At 55.4% G+C, this 16,671-nt stretch overlaps 1 protein-coding gene and 1 long non-coding RNA gene across 2 annotated transcripts in view; both read right to left on the reverse strand.

Moving 5' to 3' along the window:
* Positions 1–16,671, reverse strand: part of LOC138681952 (uncharacterized) — a 401,827-nt gene that overhangs the window by 23,938 nt on the left and 361,218 nt on the right. The window lies entirely within an intron of this gene.
* On the reverse strand, positions 15,021–16,664 carry SOX1 (SRY-box transcription factor 1). Its single transcript, XM_069770257.1, is given in 6 exon segments — positions 15,021–15,040; positions 15,043–15,087; positions 15,090–15,158; positions 15,161–15,707; positions 15,709–15,980; positions 15,983–16,664. Coding segments are annotated over 6 exon segments (1,125 nt in total). The 5' UTR covers positions 16,155–16,664.

The following is a 16,671-nucleotide window of genomic DNA, read 5'->3' on the forward strand; positions in this document are numbered from 1 at the left end:
AGGCAACCGCTCGCAGGCGGTGCGCTCCGCGCAAGCAAAAACCCTCCCCAGCATCTCGCCAGCGTGGAACTGGGGGGGGACACGGGACCCGGGGGGGGGCCCACGGCGGAGATACGCCACGCTCCTGCGGAGGGCGAGCCCCGGGGCCCGGGGATCGCTTTAATCTCTCAGCTGCCCGGCCGGGCCGCTGGTATTTCCAGCGGGGGAGAGGGAAGGGGGATCGCTGGGGCGGGGGGCTGCGCGGCTGATCGCCAAGGAAACCTCGCTGAAAGGGAAGGGGAGAGCATGTGGCTATTAAAACCCCGACACAATAATAACATTAGGGGGAGAGAGAAGGAGGGAAAAAAATAAAAAGAAAAATAAAAAGCCATAATGATAACTTGGAGGCAGCTCGGCATTTGCATATGAAACCAGCGGCCAGAAGCGCGGCAGTCCCCTTGCCGCATTATGTGCTCGGCGGTCCGAGGTCCCCCCCCCAAGGCTGAAAAGCCTTTTGATTATTTCTCCTCTCCCTAGGAAAGGCTGATTCCTCCGTAATTGATAGCGGGGAAGGGCCGTAATTAATTTCGCAGCGAAGTAAAGTGCAGCTTCTTCTCCCGGCTGGAGGGGAAGGGCTAGGAGAGAGGAAAAGAGGAACTCCCCCCGAGAACCCCCAGTTAAAGGAAATCACGCTTCACCCTCTCCGGCACCGAGACCCCCCCCCGGCTCCCCGCCACCCCCTGGCCCCCCGGGGAGGACAGGAAGGGCCGGGACCGCCGGCTGCTCCCACCGGGGCTCGGAACATCGCCCCGGCGTTGGCGGTGCGGGAGGGTCCTGTGGGAATCGGGTGGCTGGGGTAATTGGGGGGGGTGGAGGGGGGGTGCGCTCTCGGCTGATTTCTCTCGGGAATTAAAGGCGGTCTTCAAACCAGGGTGTTTGTTAGAGAACTTCAATCGGGAGGAAACCTGCCATTTCGATTCAGTGCCTTTTCTGTGCTGGATTTCCAGACAGACCCTTAAGCACCGTGTTTATATGGGGAAGAGGGACGCGGGGGGGGGAAGAAAGGCTTTTCGTGTGTGACGGGGCAACAGGGAAAAAAACCGGCGAGGTATTTCAGGCGTCGGGCTGAAGCCTCCCAGCTGCGGGGGCAGAAATCAGCTGGGGGGGGCCGGGGCACCCCCGGTCCCTGAATAAGCGAAGGGAAGGGGGGGGTCAGGTGAAGCCACGCTGCTCCCACCCGGGACGGAAAGCCCCGGGACCCGTCCCCAGCCCCGGGACGTGCCGCTGCCGCCGCCGGGTCCCCGCTGAATGGAGCGGATAATGATGCCCGGTTCCCAAGGCAGGCTCGCTGCTGCCTGGTGAGCCTTGGATTTGTGTGGTCCGAGCCTTTCCCAGCTTGTCCCATTCTGTCACCGGGATAAGGGGCTCCCTCGGCTCGTTTGCACCTGCGTCGCTTTTGGCTCCTTCAGGAATGCGCTGAAGCTTGTAATCAGCTTTGTGAAGCCATTGAGTGCACGGCTGAGTGAAACTTCCAAAGCTCGCAGAAAACTGGCCCGCTGAATAGGAGTCAGCATGGGGCTTCTCTCCAAGCCCCTGGCCTGCCAAATTCCAGCAGAGCCCCTCACAATCAGTCCACACAAGCTTTACTGCTCTCCCCGCACTGAGAGAAGCGAGAAAAGAAAAGCTAAAATACCAGTCACCGAGGTTAGCGGTTTGTTCCCAGATTAATGGCAAGCGCCTCTCTCCCCGATGCAGCTAACCAATTCACTCCGGCCAAGTGTGTGTACATATAGATACATATCTATATATGTGTGTGCGCGCGTATACGCGCACAGGAATATGCATGCATGCCTACGTGTATAACAAGAACAGGAGGAAGGAAATCAGGGAGCGGTGTTAATTTCTTTACTTTATGCGGTGAGCGCAAAGGCTTTTGTGGCAGCAAACAGGTAGCGGGGCTGCCTTGCCCTCTCGCCAGGTCACGCTTCTGTCACCTCCAGCTTTTCTGCACCCGTGTGGTTTTAAGGCCCTGGGTGAAGGTGACCCTCAACGGCGGTTTCCATCCAGAGGTGACTGAGTGCCAAGCAAAACTCCATGGGAGAGTTAAGAGAAAAGCAATGGGCGGGTTAAAAATAAAATAATAAAATAAGATCACCATCACCACCACCAGCACACCCGCCTGATGACGACTCAGAGGGCCCAGGTGTGAAGTTTTCACAGGGCACTTGGTGCTCTCGGGTACCCGCAGGGTGGCTTTGCCACAGCCCCGGGTGGCGGCTCCCCCCGAGCTGGGGACAGAGCCGGGGTCCCCCCGCCGCCCCCAGTGCGGGGGAGCGGGGACGCCCCTCTGCCGCCTGGATCTCTTCCACCCCGGGGAAAAACCCACGCAGGGAAGGTCCCGCTGGAGGGAATCCGCTTCTTTTGAGCATCCTTGGCGCTTGCGGCGCGTACCGCTGCGTCAAAACTTTCCCAGCATCTGATTGCACAGGCGGGAGTGACGCTAAGCAACGGCGGAATACGTAGCACCATTTCGTCATACTTTTCATCCGGGTTCTGAAAGCCTGTGTGTGCTTGAAGGTTGGCGCTGATGAGGGGAAACAATTAGTCGAGTTGTACAAACACCTTGCTCTCCGAAGCAGTGCTTTCACGGCAAGAAATGCCGCAAAATACCCTCCGATCTGCTAAAACGGGAAGGCAAGGGCACTGCGGCACCCATCTGAGAGCAGAGAGCAACCGGGCAAGGCTTCATCTTCCCACCTCGGGACTTCTTATTCCCCATACGTCCTTCTACACTGGGAACGACACTGTCACACCATTCATAAATTGCAATAAATGGCACCTGGAGGCGCTGCCATGCCTCGTAATTCCGCCGCGGACACGGTGTTTTCTTGACGCCCACACTGAAATAAGCGCGGCAGAAGGGACAAAGCTAACTCCAGAGAGCTGGTGGAGGTTTCCCCTAAGTTGGGCGGGATTTTGCCCCCCCCGGGCTCTCCTGCTTGTGGCATCTTGGCAATTAGCGCGTTTTCAGGAGCGTCCCGCAGGTGGATGGGTGATGAGTTTGTAAGGGCTCCGCGGTGGGAGCCCGTTGCCCAGCAGACGATCGCCCAAGAGAATTCAGCAGCATCAGCCCACCGTGTCCGGACCCCCGAGTCCCCCTGAAGGATGACGTCACCCCCAACGTAAAGACCTAGGGGGTAAAAGCGTAGAGGAACACGGTGACGTTGAAGCCGCGACCCTCCAAACCGCGGCCGCCCAAAACCTCCGGCCACGAAGGGTTCCAAGGCACACCTCCGTGCCTGCAAAGTTTCTCTGCTTTTTGGAAGTTGGAGGTGCTATTTTCGACCGTGTTGCTTCTTCCAGCCATTCTCAGTGACAAGTCATGAGGATATGCAGTAATTCAGAAATTAGTGAAATTTTATTCTTGGTGGGGGCGTTGGATTAAGAGGCTGGGAGAGTGTGAAACAAGTCAACGTGTAATTGTATGATAAGGCTCTCACGAGGAATTTATTGGCCAAGTTGCTATTTCTATTCCTTCCTAATCTCGTTTAGCACATTCATTCTCTGCAATCTGTCTCCATAATCTTCTGTGACAGAATGGCAGCCAATAGAAGCATGCATGTTTGGAGAGAAGAGAAAATATGCAGAGGCGTGATAAACTGATGCTAATTATCCATATTTAGGACACCGAGTGCAGAAGATCAAGGTTTACAAATAACAAACCAGAGCCAATGATGATGGCTTCCTAGTGAGGAATATATTGGAGGGGACAAGATAAGGGTTTCACATGCAGAAGAGATTTATTGGTCAAAGGGTTCACCTTCCACTTTTCCACTTTTATATAGCAGTAAATTATTTGGGCTAAATTCACCAGAACATTACTCTTTTATTTGGCAATGTGCCATGACTTGCTCTTTCTTTGTGTCCTTTCAATGCAAATCCTTGTAGTGTAACATCAGTTGATAAGAAACAAATAATTGAAGTAATAGGTAATTCCCTTTAAATTGTGCATATAGGACAGTAAGGTAATCATCTAGTGTAGAATGAGACCGGAGTATAGAGCAGATAGCTGAAAGTGAAACAATATCCATCTCGCCTATTAAATTACATTTGTACTAGCGAAAAATAACCTGCAGAAGACTTGCAGGTTGGACAAGAGACAACACTAGTCTAGTCACCTTTAGACCGTTTTCCTACAGACTTCTCAAATTTCTTTCACTTTAAAAGACGGCTCACCACCATTTTTTCTTGCTTTCTCTTTTTCCTTTTTTTCTTCCTCTTTTTTTTTTCTTTTGTTTTCCCCGGGAAAACTAACGTTTAAATTAGGGATGCTGCATTCTCCTTTTAACGAGTGTTGGCTCTGAGAAATAATAAGGGAATTCGCTTTGGCAATATCTGCGTCGTATGGTTGAGGGTCAGTGGAGTGATCTTAGTAGTCTGCAGTAATTGTATTGTAAAGTTTCCAAAATGAGAATAATATTGGTTGAGTTTATGTTAATTTACAAGTTCAGAAAGTATTCTGCACGGTGCCAAAATTCTTACTGTTAGTTCCTATTAGCACCTTGCTGCCAGGTGGAGATAACCTGTTCTTTGAGAAAGTCGCTAACTATTAAATCCTATGTCAACACTCCTTGCTTCCCTAGCTGTATTTTTCCTGTGTCGGTGGCACGACGATACTCAGCAAAACACAGAACCCCGCTGCTGGAGCAGAAAATACACGTCTCAGAGGCGCTTCGTTTCGGAAAATTCTTCAAAATATCTCCCATTTGATACAAGGAAAGAGATGTCTTCCGTGACTGCTCGTTTAAGACGAGAAATTTTTCTGGCCTTTTTTTTTTTTAACTGCTGAATGACTCTGGATTTATTTCTCTCCCTCTCTGAGGTATTCCTTTAAATCAGTTCCCATTTTGCGTCTTGTGCGTGGGCAAAAATACCGGAGCCCCCAGCTTGGCGTTTTCACAACTTTCCTAAAAAAGGTTTCCAAAAGCAGTCGTGCTTTTCCAAATTCTCTCAAAATGACCCAAACCCCCCCTCTCACAGAAAAGAAGGTAGGCGAGCAGACGGGCTGCCTGCTTCGCTCCTGGCAGTTGCCATTCGGTCGCCACCGGCCAAACCCGGAGGGACCCGGGAGAGAAGGAAGCCTGCGGGGCACCGGGGGGGGCCCGATCCCTCTCCCTGCTGACCCCGACCCCCCCTCAGCCTGTGGGGGGGACACGGGGACCTGAACCTGCTCAGCCAGAGAAACACGGCCGTGGGACGGCGGTCCCGGGGGGGGAGAGCGCTCCCACCCCTTTCTGTAAGAAAAAGTATTGGGCGCTGTCGGGGGGGGCTGTAGGGTCCCGCACCTCATTAGATGACGTTTGGCACCTCGTTTGACTCATCGGGCTGATTCTCAGAGGGAGGAACGGCCGCGAAAGCCTTAGCCGGGTTTAATCAGGTCGGGGGGAGGCAGGGCTGAGCCCCCCCCTGCCCGCTTTCCACGCAAAAAGCCTTTATTTCCCCCCCCCCCCCTCCCCCGCCCTGTTCGTAGGCAGAAGGCAGTCGTCTTCCACCGTAAAACTCCGGGAGGTTTTTTTTTTGAAGGAACATTTATTTCCCACTTCGGTTCGTCACCCCCCGGCGAGAACCTGGAACCCCCCCCCAGACGGCGGTTCGTGCTAACCGAGGGGTGCGCACCGGGGGGGGACCCCAAATCCCTGCGGGGGTTTTGTGGCCGCGTTTGCCGTGGGATGTCCCGGGAGGGAAAGGGCTCCGTTCCAGGTGTTGGCCAGCTGTGCCGTACAACAGGAGTGCCGCTTCCGTAACACGTTCTCTGCCCTTTCTTCAAGTTTTTATTATGACGTCAGGAAACAAGGATGGGATGTTCCCAAATGACGCCATGACATGTATTTATGAAGCAGTTGCTGTCCGCACCCTGGCAGATTTTTCTTGAGCGTGAAGGACGTTTGGGTTTTTTTTTTCTTTTCAATGTATATTAGATTTTACTGGTCAAAGGAGGTCAGCAAGAATGTCCCGAGGAGCAGAGACCGTGTTGTGAACAAGGGGCTCCGAGTCTGGCCCTTCTCATGAAAAGAGGTTTGCCTTTCAACTGCAGTCATCTTCTCTTACTCAGCACCTAAGGCTACTCTCAGATGGTTAAATACAGCCGTCTAACTAGGAACCCATCGTCACTGTGAATACCCGAGCACCTGATTTAGGCATTACGGAACATTTAAAACATGTTTAGTTTATCTACCCCGAACCACCCACTAATAATCCAACTAAATAGCAAGCTCCTACTAAATTGTTCCGAATAGCTCATCTGGTCGCCCAAGGACGCCTTTTGCAATAACGCCATTTCATCGCTTTCCTTGTCTTAAATATCTGGGTCTGTGAAACGTTTCTGGTGATGTGATCGTCCAACTGATCTAGGGAGCTTTTGGTCTGCGACTCCTAAAACCGAGAAGATGTTGCTGTATTCGGGAAAATCATGCGGGGCTTTTCCCCCAGCTGCCTGGTCAACGCAAAACGATTAGGAGAGGATTTGTCGCTATGCTGTGACCCCAAAGTTGGTCTGCTGGATGGACTTTTTGGATGGGGGGCTAGCAGAAACGTCCTCAGCCTTGCTAGAAAGCCAGAAACTGAGAGGAACATTAACAGATGAAGTGCTTTCGGGGGGGGAAAGCATGTTCCGCTCTCATTTCTTCGTTCTTTCGGCTATTCCGCAAGAGACGTCAGTAATGATGTGACACCGGAGCATGGGAGTTTCCCGTTTGGAAAATGCACTTCGTGCCTGTATCCCTTCCTCTTCAGCCTTAGGGCAGCTCAAGACACACGGCTGAGAAGTTCGTTAGGCTAAACTCCACACTTCCCTTGTTCGGCTCTTCTTCTTCCCCCCCCCCCAAATTTTAATCTTCCTGAGCTATATTCTGGAATCTGAGATTCACAATTCTCCTCCAGACCTCTCCGTCCTGAAACAGGCAGGCTTCGGCTCCCCTACAGCTGTGTATTTTCAAAGGCGTTTCCCACCTAGTTTTCTTCTTTTTTTTTTTTTACTGTCCTTCAAGGTAGGAAATACACGTGTTCACCGTGACTCGACTGCACAAGCATCTTGGTTTTCGCATTATTTCCTACGTTCTAACATCGGGGGGGAACCACGCAGCCCTCACCCGCCCTGTGACTGAAAAGCAATTTAGAGGAAGGTAGGACTGATAATGCACGAAGGCACAGATAATGAAAAAAAAAAAACAAAAACCAAAGAAAAACTTAACCAAAGCAAAGCCCCTTTCTCTCTTCTGCTACCCACAGGTACCACGGAAGGTAATAGGGAAAGCTAATCCGATCACTTCATCAAGTGATTACTCAAGATTTTTTCCAAAAGATAAAAGATAGTAACCTGTGTGTAAGTCAGGAGGGGGAGACCATGGTTGGGGTGTAGGTAACTCTGAGGCACGGAAGATGGTTTCAGAGCCCCCAGCTTTCCGCACCGGGTCGGAATCGTGTCTTCGTGTCGATACTTCGTTTTGAACTCCCATGCCTGGAGTTTTAGGTCTCTCCTCCCGCCTTGGGCTGCTTGTGTTTGCAGCTCCAAGCCTGAAGAGCCTCTTACTTCATTCTGCTAATCTGATTAGGATTGAACTATCCTCTGTCCAACAGTTTTAGCAAGACAATCTTCCCATACACTTCTGCATTGGAGTGAAAAAAAAATAATAAAAACTGCCGAATTCAATACTTCTGAAATTTGTGCCAGACAATTTTGGGGTAGGAAATAAACATCTCCCTACTTCCCCCGCACCCCTCCCGCACCCTCCCCTCCTCCTTGTGGGTAAATTATACTGCCCAAAATGTATGGTGCCTTTGTTCACTGCTAGTTCCTAGTTGCTATGGAGTTTTACGCCTTGGTAAACTATATTTCACCTCCTCCCGGTGAAAGCTATTCTCTTCCTAAATGCACACTTTGCAAACTCCGGTCCGTCCCCCATGTGTCGGCTACACTTCCCCAACCCACGCTGGCCTGCCCTGGGCTGAAGCCGCGTTTTCCCACTCCTTGGAGCTCAGCTCACCCTCTAGCACTTGCCCAATTGTTTGACCACCGCCAGATGCTCTCCTGCTTCTCCTCGGTTTCATTGTGTCCTCCCCTCCCTTTTTTTTTTTTTTTTTTTTTTTAAGTTTTCTGAAGGAGAGTCCCTCTGAGAGCCGCAGTTAACCGTGGCACACGTCTTCTCCAAATCAATGAGAGGTGCCTGGGCTGAAAGCGTGGACAATGGGATTTCACCGAGCATGAAGCATCTTACCCCCAAACCCGTCCTGACAGGCCATGCTAAAGCACTTGAATGACTTTCTTGAAACGAGACCTTTCCGAGGGCTCCTCCCTTCAGGGAATTACACCGTCCAGGAAAGATAGGCATGAAACTGCACGGGGGCACCCCAAGGCTTTGTAAATAGGATGCGGGGGGTTCTTTGTCACAAGGCCCCACTGCTTCCACCCCAAAGCCAGGGCCCAGCACGCTTTCCCTGGGCTGCTGCTCCTCACTCCACCCCAGCTCCGGGCAGTTTAAAGGACGGGGTTTTTCTCTGGCCCTTTCCCTTGGGTACCTCCAGAGGTTTTGACGGCACATACAGCAGTGCAACTCAGTGCAGCCGGCTCCTACTGACTGCTGGCATATCTTACAGAGGCATCGCTAGAGCTGTCCTGGCTTTAGGCATGAGGACTAGGAAGGATGTCCAGGTCGCCTGCTAGCACCCCGTACCACCTCAGGCACACACCGCACTGCTGTTACAGCAAAGCTCCCCGAGAGTCTCCAAACTTCAGTTTGCCGACCTTCGCTTTTGCAAAGTTTCCTCCAACAGTGGAATGGCTGACCGCATCTGAAAGGGTTTTCCCTTCAACCTCTGCTAACGAAAGCCTTCCATTACATCCGTACCTGCTGGTGCCTGGGCCCTCAGCTCCTTCGCCCTCCCCGTCGGGGCTGCCCCCGTCTCACGGCTCCTCCTGACATGACTCCACAGCAGCAGGCGCAGGCAGGCAAGACCCTGCCAGCCTCCTATGCATAATCCCTGCTTTCCCTACGGGGGTCGGCTCCCACCGCTCCCCCACTCCCCTCGCTGCAACCGTCCCCGTTCACACCAGCCCTCCTCCCCTCCGTGCCCGGCTCGGAGCTCTGCAAGACCCCGTCCCGCCAGGTTTTGTCTCCTCTGCCTCTCTTTTGGCCTTGCCTCTCCAGAAGTGACTTTTCAGCCAAGCCAAGCTTTGCTCTCCAGCTCCTCTCCTCCCCAGCTGTGCAAAACCACTTGCCCCAGTCCTCAGTGTGTCCCCCCACCCCCCTGAAGCAGCATCCACCCCCAACCTCAACACCAACCAACGGGGACTCGCTTCATTTTGACCCCAACGTCCTAGTCCCTGCCTGCCCCCCCCCCCCCCCGGTGCCCACCCAGGCCCATCTCCTTTGGGTCCCCTTCGGCTCGGACGACACACACACAGGGTGCTCGGTGTTGGGGGGGGGGGGCAGCTCCTCGCTTTGGGGGGAAGAAGAAGAGCCAAAATGCGGCGAGGTGGAAGAATTGCTCCCTTCTTCCCCCCCCCCCAAAAATAGTTAGCGTGTGTCGTCATGTGTTTCCCCCCGCCCGTGCAGTGTGTGTGTGGGGGGGGGGGGGGTGTGCGTGTGTGTGTGCCCCCCCTCCCCTCCCGCCCCCGGTAGCCGTGCAGCAGATGGCCTGCGGTCCGGGGGGGGGCAGCTGAACGCGTGAGTGGCCCCAGCCCGGGAGGGTCCCGCGTGGAGTTCAAGAAAAGACTTTCCCGGCTGACAGCAACACGCTTGTTTTTCCCAGCTATCTCGACCCGCCCCCCCCCCGACTCTCATCCCTGGATATCCCCCCCCCTTTACCTTCCCCCCCAACCCCGCTCGTCGGTGTGGGACCAGAACGGGGGGAACCTTCCCTTCCCACCCCCTGACCCCCCCCAGACCCCCCCCGGCTGTGGCGTCTCCCTTCATCCCCCCCCCCCCAAGCTCCCCCCTCCGCCAAGGGCTCTGCTTTCGCCGGCTGCCCGGCCGTCGGTGTTCCGCCGGGTGATTGTAAACGGGTTTGACTGGCCGTTGATCTCGGGGTCAGGGCTCTCCTCGCTAATCCCTCGCTCTCCAAACACCGGCCCCCCCCTTCCTCCTCCTCCTCCTCCTCCTCCCTCCCTCCCTCTCTCCCTCACCCTCCTCCCCTCCTTCCACCCCCGTCTTCCTCTTGCATCATTCATCCCAATCAGCCCCCCCCCCCCCGCGCACTCACCCGGACCCCCAGACCCCCAGACAGACCGACAGACAGACAGACAGACAGACACACTCGGACGCTGCCCCCCCCGCCACGGGGCTGCCCCTTCCCGGCGCTCCCCCCCACGTGTTGCTGAACGAGGGAGGGAAAGGCAGAGCCGGTGTCTGCCGGGGGGGGGGGGGGGGGAGCAGGCAGAAAAAGGGCCCCGGGGGGGGGGGTCGGTGGGTCCCCGGGAAAGGCGGGGGTGGGAGAGGGTCGGCCCCCGGCCCGGCAGAGCCCCCCCCCCCCGCCTAACACCTCCAACCCGCAGGCAGCTCCCGTGTAGTAGCCGAGTTTCACTCTACAGCCAAGCTCAGATTAGCTCTTTCGTTCGTTTTTTGCGGCGGGGGGGGGGTGTGTTTTGTGGTTTTTCTTTTTTAATTTTTTTTTCCCTTCCGTGGCTGTTCACGCAGGATAATAACAAGCTGTAAGGGCGGCAGGCGTTCAGGTGCCTCCCGCCTGATGCTGCCTGCGTGGGGCGCAGCTGGGAGGGGGGATCCTCCCCCAGCCCCCCCCAGCCCTGCCAAGGGGCATCTCGGGGGGCTTCTGCCCCCCCCCCCCGAGCCCCTTGGGGCTGCGTCCTCACGCCCCCCCTGCGCAGATTTCTGGAGCCTGCCCCGCTTTTTTATCTTCAGGGGCAATTTCATGCCCCCCCCCCCCGTTCCGTTGCTCCCAGAGGCGCGGAGCCGTCCCATCGATGCCCCCCCCCGGGGTTCGCTGCGGTGTGACTCCGGTTGAAGGCGCGGAGGAGTGGAGCTGGAGGGAACGGCTTTTCCCCGGGGCCCAGCACCACTCCTACGAGCTCCGCGATCCACGCACGGCAAAAAGGAGGGAGGTGGGGAAGGAGGGGAAAAAAAAAGAAAAAAAAAAGGAAGTAAAGTGGAGAAGAAAAAAAGAGAGAATCGTTGGGAAAAGAGCTGTGGAGTCCAGGCCAAGTTTGCGTTTTGGCTCGAAGTTTGGAGCGGATCAAACCTGTTATCGCACTGTGCCTCCTGTCCTCCTGGCTCCTCTGCCACCGCCCCCCGCCCGGGGCAGAGGGACCCGCCGGCACAGCGCTGGCCGGGGGGGGGACCGAGGGGGGGCCGCGATCCGGCTCCCGGGGGCCCCTCAGCCCCAGCCCCCCAGGCTCCACTCAGAGAGGACACCTCTGCCCAGCTCCCCTTCGCCTTACGCCCTGGATTTTCGTTCCTTTTACTGAAAACGAGATTTCTTTTTTTTTTTTTTAAGTCTTCCACATAGGTGATTTTAATAGCTCTGCCAATCATGTTATAGGAGGAACATTTCATACAATTTTAGATGTAATGTACTTAAACCATAAATCGCTTAAACCTATTCTTAGTTTTGCATATTGAATTATTCTCTTATATATAACCCGCACAGCAAAAAGCCCGGAGACCGAATTATTTTACTGTACCTAAACCCAACTCGTCTGCCTAGCAAAGTTGTCCTAACTTTGTTTGCCCACCCAAACGTGAAGTTTAACTCAAATTAAACTAAACCGCCAAACCAGTAAACCACGAACAGGAAACAATTCTTCCCTTATGGTGTTTGGGGGGGGGTTGGTTGGGTTTTTTTGGGGGGAGGGAGGGCGGACATTCGCAGAAGGGATTGTATTTCTTCGAAAGGCGGGCTGAGAATATTTGCAGTTTATTTGAATATAGCCGAGATTGGGTCTGTTTAATCCCCTTGTGTTGAAAGTGCAGGTATTCCTATTATTCCAGGCACAACGCCATTGAGCCGCTAAATTGTGAGGGGAGGAGGGAAACCTCGTTAAAAGGAGCTCATTTAGAGAGTCGTAATATTTCTCTTTTAGGCGCTTCCCCCTCGTATTTCTGTTGTTTGCCCGCGTACAGATGTTTATTTGCTTTTCTCCCTTGGTCGCCCCCAACGCGCCCGTTGCATCAGTTGCGCTCAGCGATACAGGACCGTCTCGCCGGGGTTTTTTTCTCTTCTGCATTGTCAGTAAATGTGATTTTCAATAGCTCTGACCCTTAAAGAAAAGGCACGTAACAAGGTTGCATCAGATGTATACCCGTCTGCATGTGCACACGTACACACACACACACACACACTTCTCCGCGGTGGTGATGCTCTCCGGAGCGTGTAGAGATCTGTGGGAGCCCGTACGCACCCTATGGATAACGCGTTCCGAGAAACAGTTCAACAGGTACTCGGCTTATTCCGCGTATTTAAAGATACGCCCGTTCCTATTTTAGGTCACCTATAGGGACCCTGCTTGCCCGGAGGCAGCCACGGCCACTGAAGGTTTCTCGCAGGTTCCTGCTCCCTGCGTGCCCGGTTTGCCCGTGGAGCCTCCCCAGACGCTGCCCGCCCCCACCCGCGCACACCTCCCTTCCAAAAGGCTCGGAGAGCTGCAAAAAAATAAACTGGGGAGGGAGGAGGGGGATGGATTTGGGTCTGAAATCAATAGACAGCCTCCGTGACAGTTTGGCGTTCGTTTGCGCGGTTTGAACAAGGCGATCGGAAGGACTCCGCGGAGTTCTGTGTGGCCACGGACACGCAGAAACCGGGTGGTAAATTAGCGCAACCTCTAACACGGCCCGAACCCGCTTCCCCGCTCCCCCCCGGCCGGAGGGCTCTTTCCCAGCGGTAAAAGAGGGTTAAAACCCCCCCACAGCCCCCTGCGACCGCCACTGCCGCCCACGGAGTGAAAAGTATTTGTTTTTTTTTTCTCCTTTTGTTTAAGCAGTTATGACGAATGCAAAAATGTATTTGCTACAGTGCGAGATCTAAACGCAACGCTCGACGCTGTTGTTACTCCCGGACGAAGTTTACAGCAAACTTTGAATTCCCGCATATCGAAAGGCACCGATCAACAGCTGAGGGGGAAAAAAAAAATTAAAAAAATTAAAACCTGAAAAAAAAATCCAATCTCAAAGCCTCGAAACAACCTTTGGCAATGACCAGGCGCCCATCGTCGTGCTCGACAGCTTTCGGCCCGGCCGCCGCAGCCCGGCCGGGGCCGGAGCGTGTGTCCCCGGCGCCCCCCCGTGCCCCCCCGGGACGGGCGGCGAGGCCGGGGCCGCTCCTCGGCCCGGGGGTTTAGGGGTCGTTTTTCTCTTGGGGACGCTCAAGCCGAAGCGCTTTCGCTTTTCATGGTGTTCAGTAGAGGGGAAGCGGGGAGCTGGCACCTTTCGCGTCCCCGTCGTCCCCTCCCCCGGGGAGGTCGGTGCCCCCCGGGGGCCGGCGGGGACTCCCGGGGGGGGGCAGAAACGGCCCCGGGCAAGGTCGGGACCCCCGGCCCAGGCCCAGAGCCCGCAGAAGGAAGGTTCAGGGCTAGGAAGAGCGGTGCAGCGAGCCGCCTTCCCTCGCAATACGGAACGAAAAGAAATCCACCGGCTGCCCCCCCCCCCCCCCGATTTACAGGGACCGGGAGACACCGACGCCCGCGGCGGGATTGCACTTCACGCCGTTTGCCGCTCCGGTTTAAAACCTTCTCCCCATATTCGAGGTTTACCTGCTGTACGTCCAGGCGTACCACGGTAATAAACGCAACGGTGTTCTCCGGTTAGGTTTTGGGGGTTTGTTTTGGCTTTAAAAAAAAAAAAAATAAAAAAAAAACAGGTGACTTGTTCCGCTTTGAAATTTATTTAACTCAAAATTGAACGCATCCTTAGGATTTCTGTTTAGCAGAAAGGCTTTTTAGTAAACTATGTACACAATCTGAATTCCCTCGTAACGCCTAAATAAAAATTATTTCACAATGCATTTACAAGAAATGATACAAAAAGAAAACAAAACCAAAGAGAAAAGAAACAAACAAAAAAATATCCAGATACAATAAAGTTTTACAAAACCCGAAACAAAACCATTGCAGCCTCCAAAAGAAAAGAAAAAAGTTTTATAAATAAAGAAACAAATAACAAAAAAACCAACCCAAACAAAAAAAAAAACCCAAAACGCGAGAACATCTACAAAAAACTTTTAAGTGTTGTTTTGGGTTTGCCTTAGTACATGAGTAATAAATGAGAACTGTTTCCCCATCAACCTCGAGTTAATTAGGCAATAAAAAGCCTTCGCAAGAAGCGATCCGTGACTGAAATCGCAGCGGTTCCGCGCGGGCTAAAAGTTGGCATCGCCTACAACTTTGTGTGGCTATTATTGATATTTTTTTGTCTTTTCGCCGTCGTTTCCCAACCCCCCCCCCACTTTCTCTTTCCCCCTCTCTCTCCCCCCCCTTTTTTGCAAATAAACGCTCTATGTCTCTTGGGTGAATGATAAATACTGTACAAAAAAGTCTCGATAAAACACAGAAGTTCAGTCTAAAACTAGTTCATAAACTAGTCCTTCTAAAAAAAAAAAAGGTAAGTAAAGCAACCGTTACCTTTTTTCTCTCTCGTTATTATTATTATTATTTATTATTATTATTACAAGAACATCAAAACATTTCTTTTTCTGTACAAAAAGGAAGGAAGAAAGAAAAAAATAATAAAAAAAAACCAAAAAAAAAAAAAGGAAAAGGGAGAGGCGGGGGAGGGAAGGGGAGCAGGGGGCCAAAAAATAAGAGGCGGGGGGGTTGTTGTTGTTGGTGGTGGTGTGGGGTGGGAAGCCGGGAGCGGGGCCGGGCGGCCGGGGGCTGAGCGTGCGGTGGCAGCGGCGGGGCGCGCAGTCCTGCGGGGCCGGGGCCGGTGGCGGGCCGGGGCCGGTGGCGGGGCCGGGCCGGGGCCGGGCCGGGGCCGGGGCCGGGGCCGGTGGCGGGGCCGGGGCCGGGGCCCCCTCCCGCCGCCGCCGCCGGGGCCGGCTCAGATGTGCGTCAAGGGGACGTGCCGTTGACCCCCGTGCTGGCGCTCTGGTAGTGCTGGGGCAGGAGTGGAGGCGGCTCTGGGCGGCCGCCGGGTCGCCGCCTTCCCCCGCCGGTAAGTACATGCTGATCATCTCCGCAGGTCCCCGGGGCACGGGGCCCGCGAGTGCGAGGTGACGGGCGGGCTGACGCTGGGCTCCGACTTGACGAGCGAGCCCAGGGCGCCCAGCGCGCCCGAGGAAGCGGCCGCCGCCGCCGCCGCCGCCGCCGCCGCCGCCGCCGCCGAGTTCTGGTGGGGCTGGGAGCCGTAGGGCAAGGCGCCGTAGCCCGAGGGCGAAGCGCTCACGTAGCCCTGCGAGTTGGAGATGGGGCTGTACTGCAGGGCGCCCATGTCGTAGCGGTGCACGGGCTGCGGGTTGTGCGGGTGGTGCGGGTGGTGGGGGTGCGGGTGGTGCGGGTGCCCCCCGCCGCCCGGGTGCTGGCCGTAGGCGAGCTGAGCCTCCTGCATCATCGCCGCCGCCGCCGCCGCCGCCGCCACCGAGCCCGGGTAGGCGCCGTTGGCCCAGCCGTTCATGTGCGCGTAGCCGCCGCCGGCCGCGCCGCCGGGGCTCTCCAGGCGCTGCCCGACGCCGCCGGGGCTGACGCCGACCCCCATGCCCACGCCGACGCCGGGGGGGCCCCGGCGGCCGAGCCGGCGCCCAGCAGCCCCCGGCCAGCGAGTACTTGTCCTTCTTGAGCAGGGTCTTGGTCTTCCGCCGGGGCCGGTATTTATAATCCGGGTGCTCCTTCATGTGCAGCGCCCGCAGCCGCTTCGCCTCGTCGATGAAGGGTCTCTTCTCGGCCTCCGACATGACCTTCCACTCGGCCCCCAGGCGCTTGCTGATCTCCGAGTTGTGCATTTTGGGGTTCTCCTGGGCCATCTTCCGCCGCTGGCCCCGCGACCACACCATGAAGGCGTTCATGGTCTCTTGACCCGGTCCTGGTTCGCTTTGTTCCCCCCGCCGCCGCCGCCGCCGCCGCCGCCGCCGCCGCCGCCTCCGCCGCCGCCTCCCGCTCCGGTCTGCCCCGAGAGGTTCGTGGGGGCCTGGGCTCCGCCGGGGGAGTGCAAGTCCGTCTCCATCATCATGCTGTACATTCAAGTGGCTTTTTTATTTTCCACCGGCGCCAGGCGGGAAAAAAGATCGAACATAGAGGAGCCCGGGAGGACGGGGAGCGAGCGAGGCAAAAACCCGTTTGTAGCTGGGTAGCGACCGCCGTGCGAAAAAAAAAAAAAAAAAAAAAAGGAGGAGGAGGAGGAGGAGGAGGAAGAGGAGGAGGAGGGAAAAGACCGCGAGGACAGCGAGCGGCGGCCCGCCGGCGGAAAAAAAAACCAAAAAAACCAAACCAAAAAGCAAAAAAACCCAAAAAAAAACCCCAAAACCCCCAAAACCAAACCCCAACTTTCTCCCTGGTGCAAATCACTTTCGGGGCTCGGCGGCCGAGGGATCCGAGCTGCTCAAACAGGTGCGCGGCAAACTTGCTGCTTCACTTGGCGCGGAGGGAGGAGTGTGCGGAGCCGCCGGCGGTGTCCTCCGCTCGCCGGCTCTCCCCGGTACGCGGGCGCACCCCCCTCCGCTCCCGCTCTTATCCTTAACGCGGCTATTTTTTTTTTG

The sequence above is a fragment of the Haliaeetus albicilla genome, chromosome 25 (genome assembly GCF_947461875.1).
Source record: "Haliaeetus albicilla chromosome 25, bHalAlb1.1, whole genome shotgun sequence".
Lineage (NCBI taxonomy): Eukaryota > Metazoa > Chordata > Aves > Accipitriformes > Accipitridae > Haliaeetus > Haliaeetus albicilla.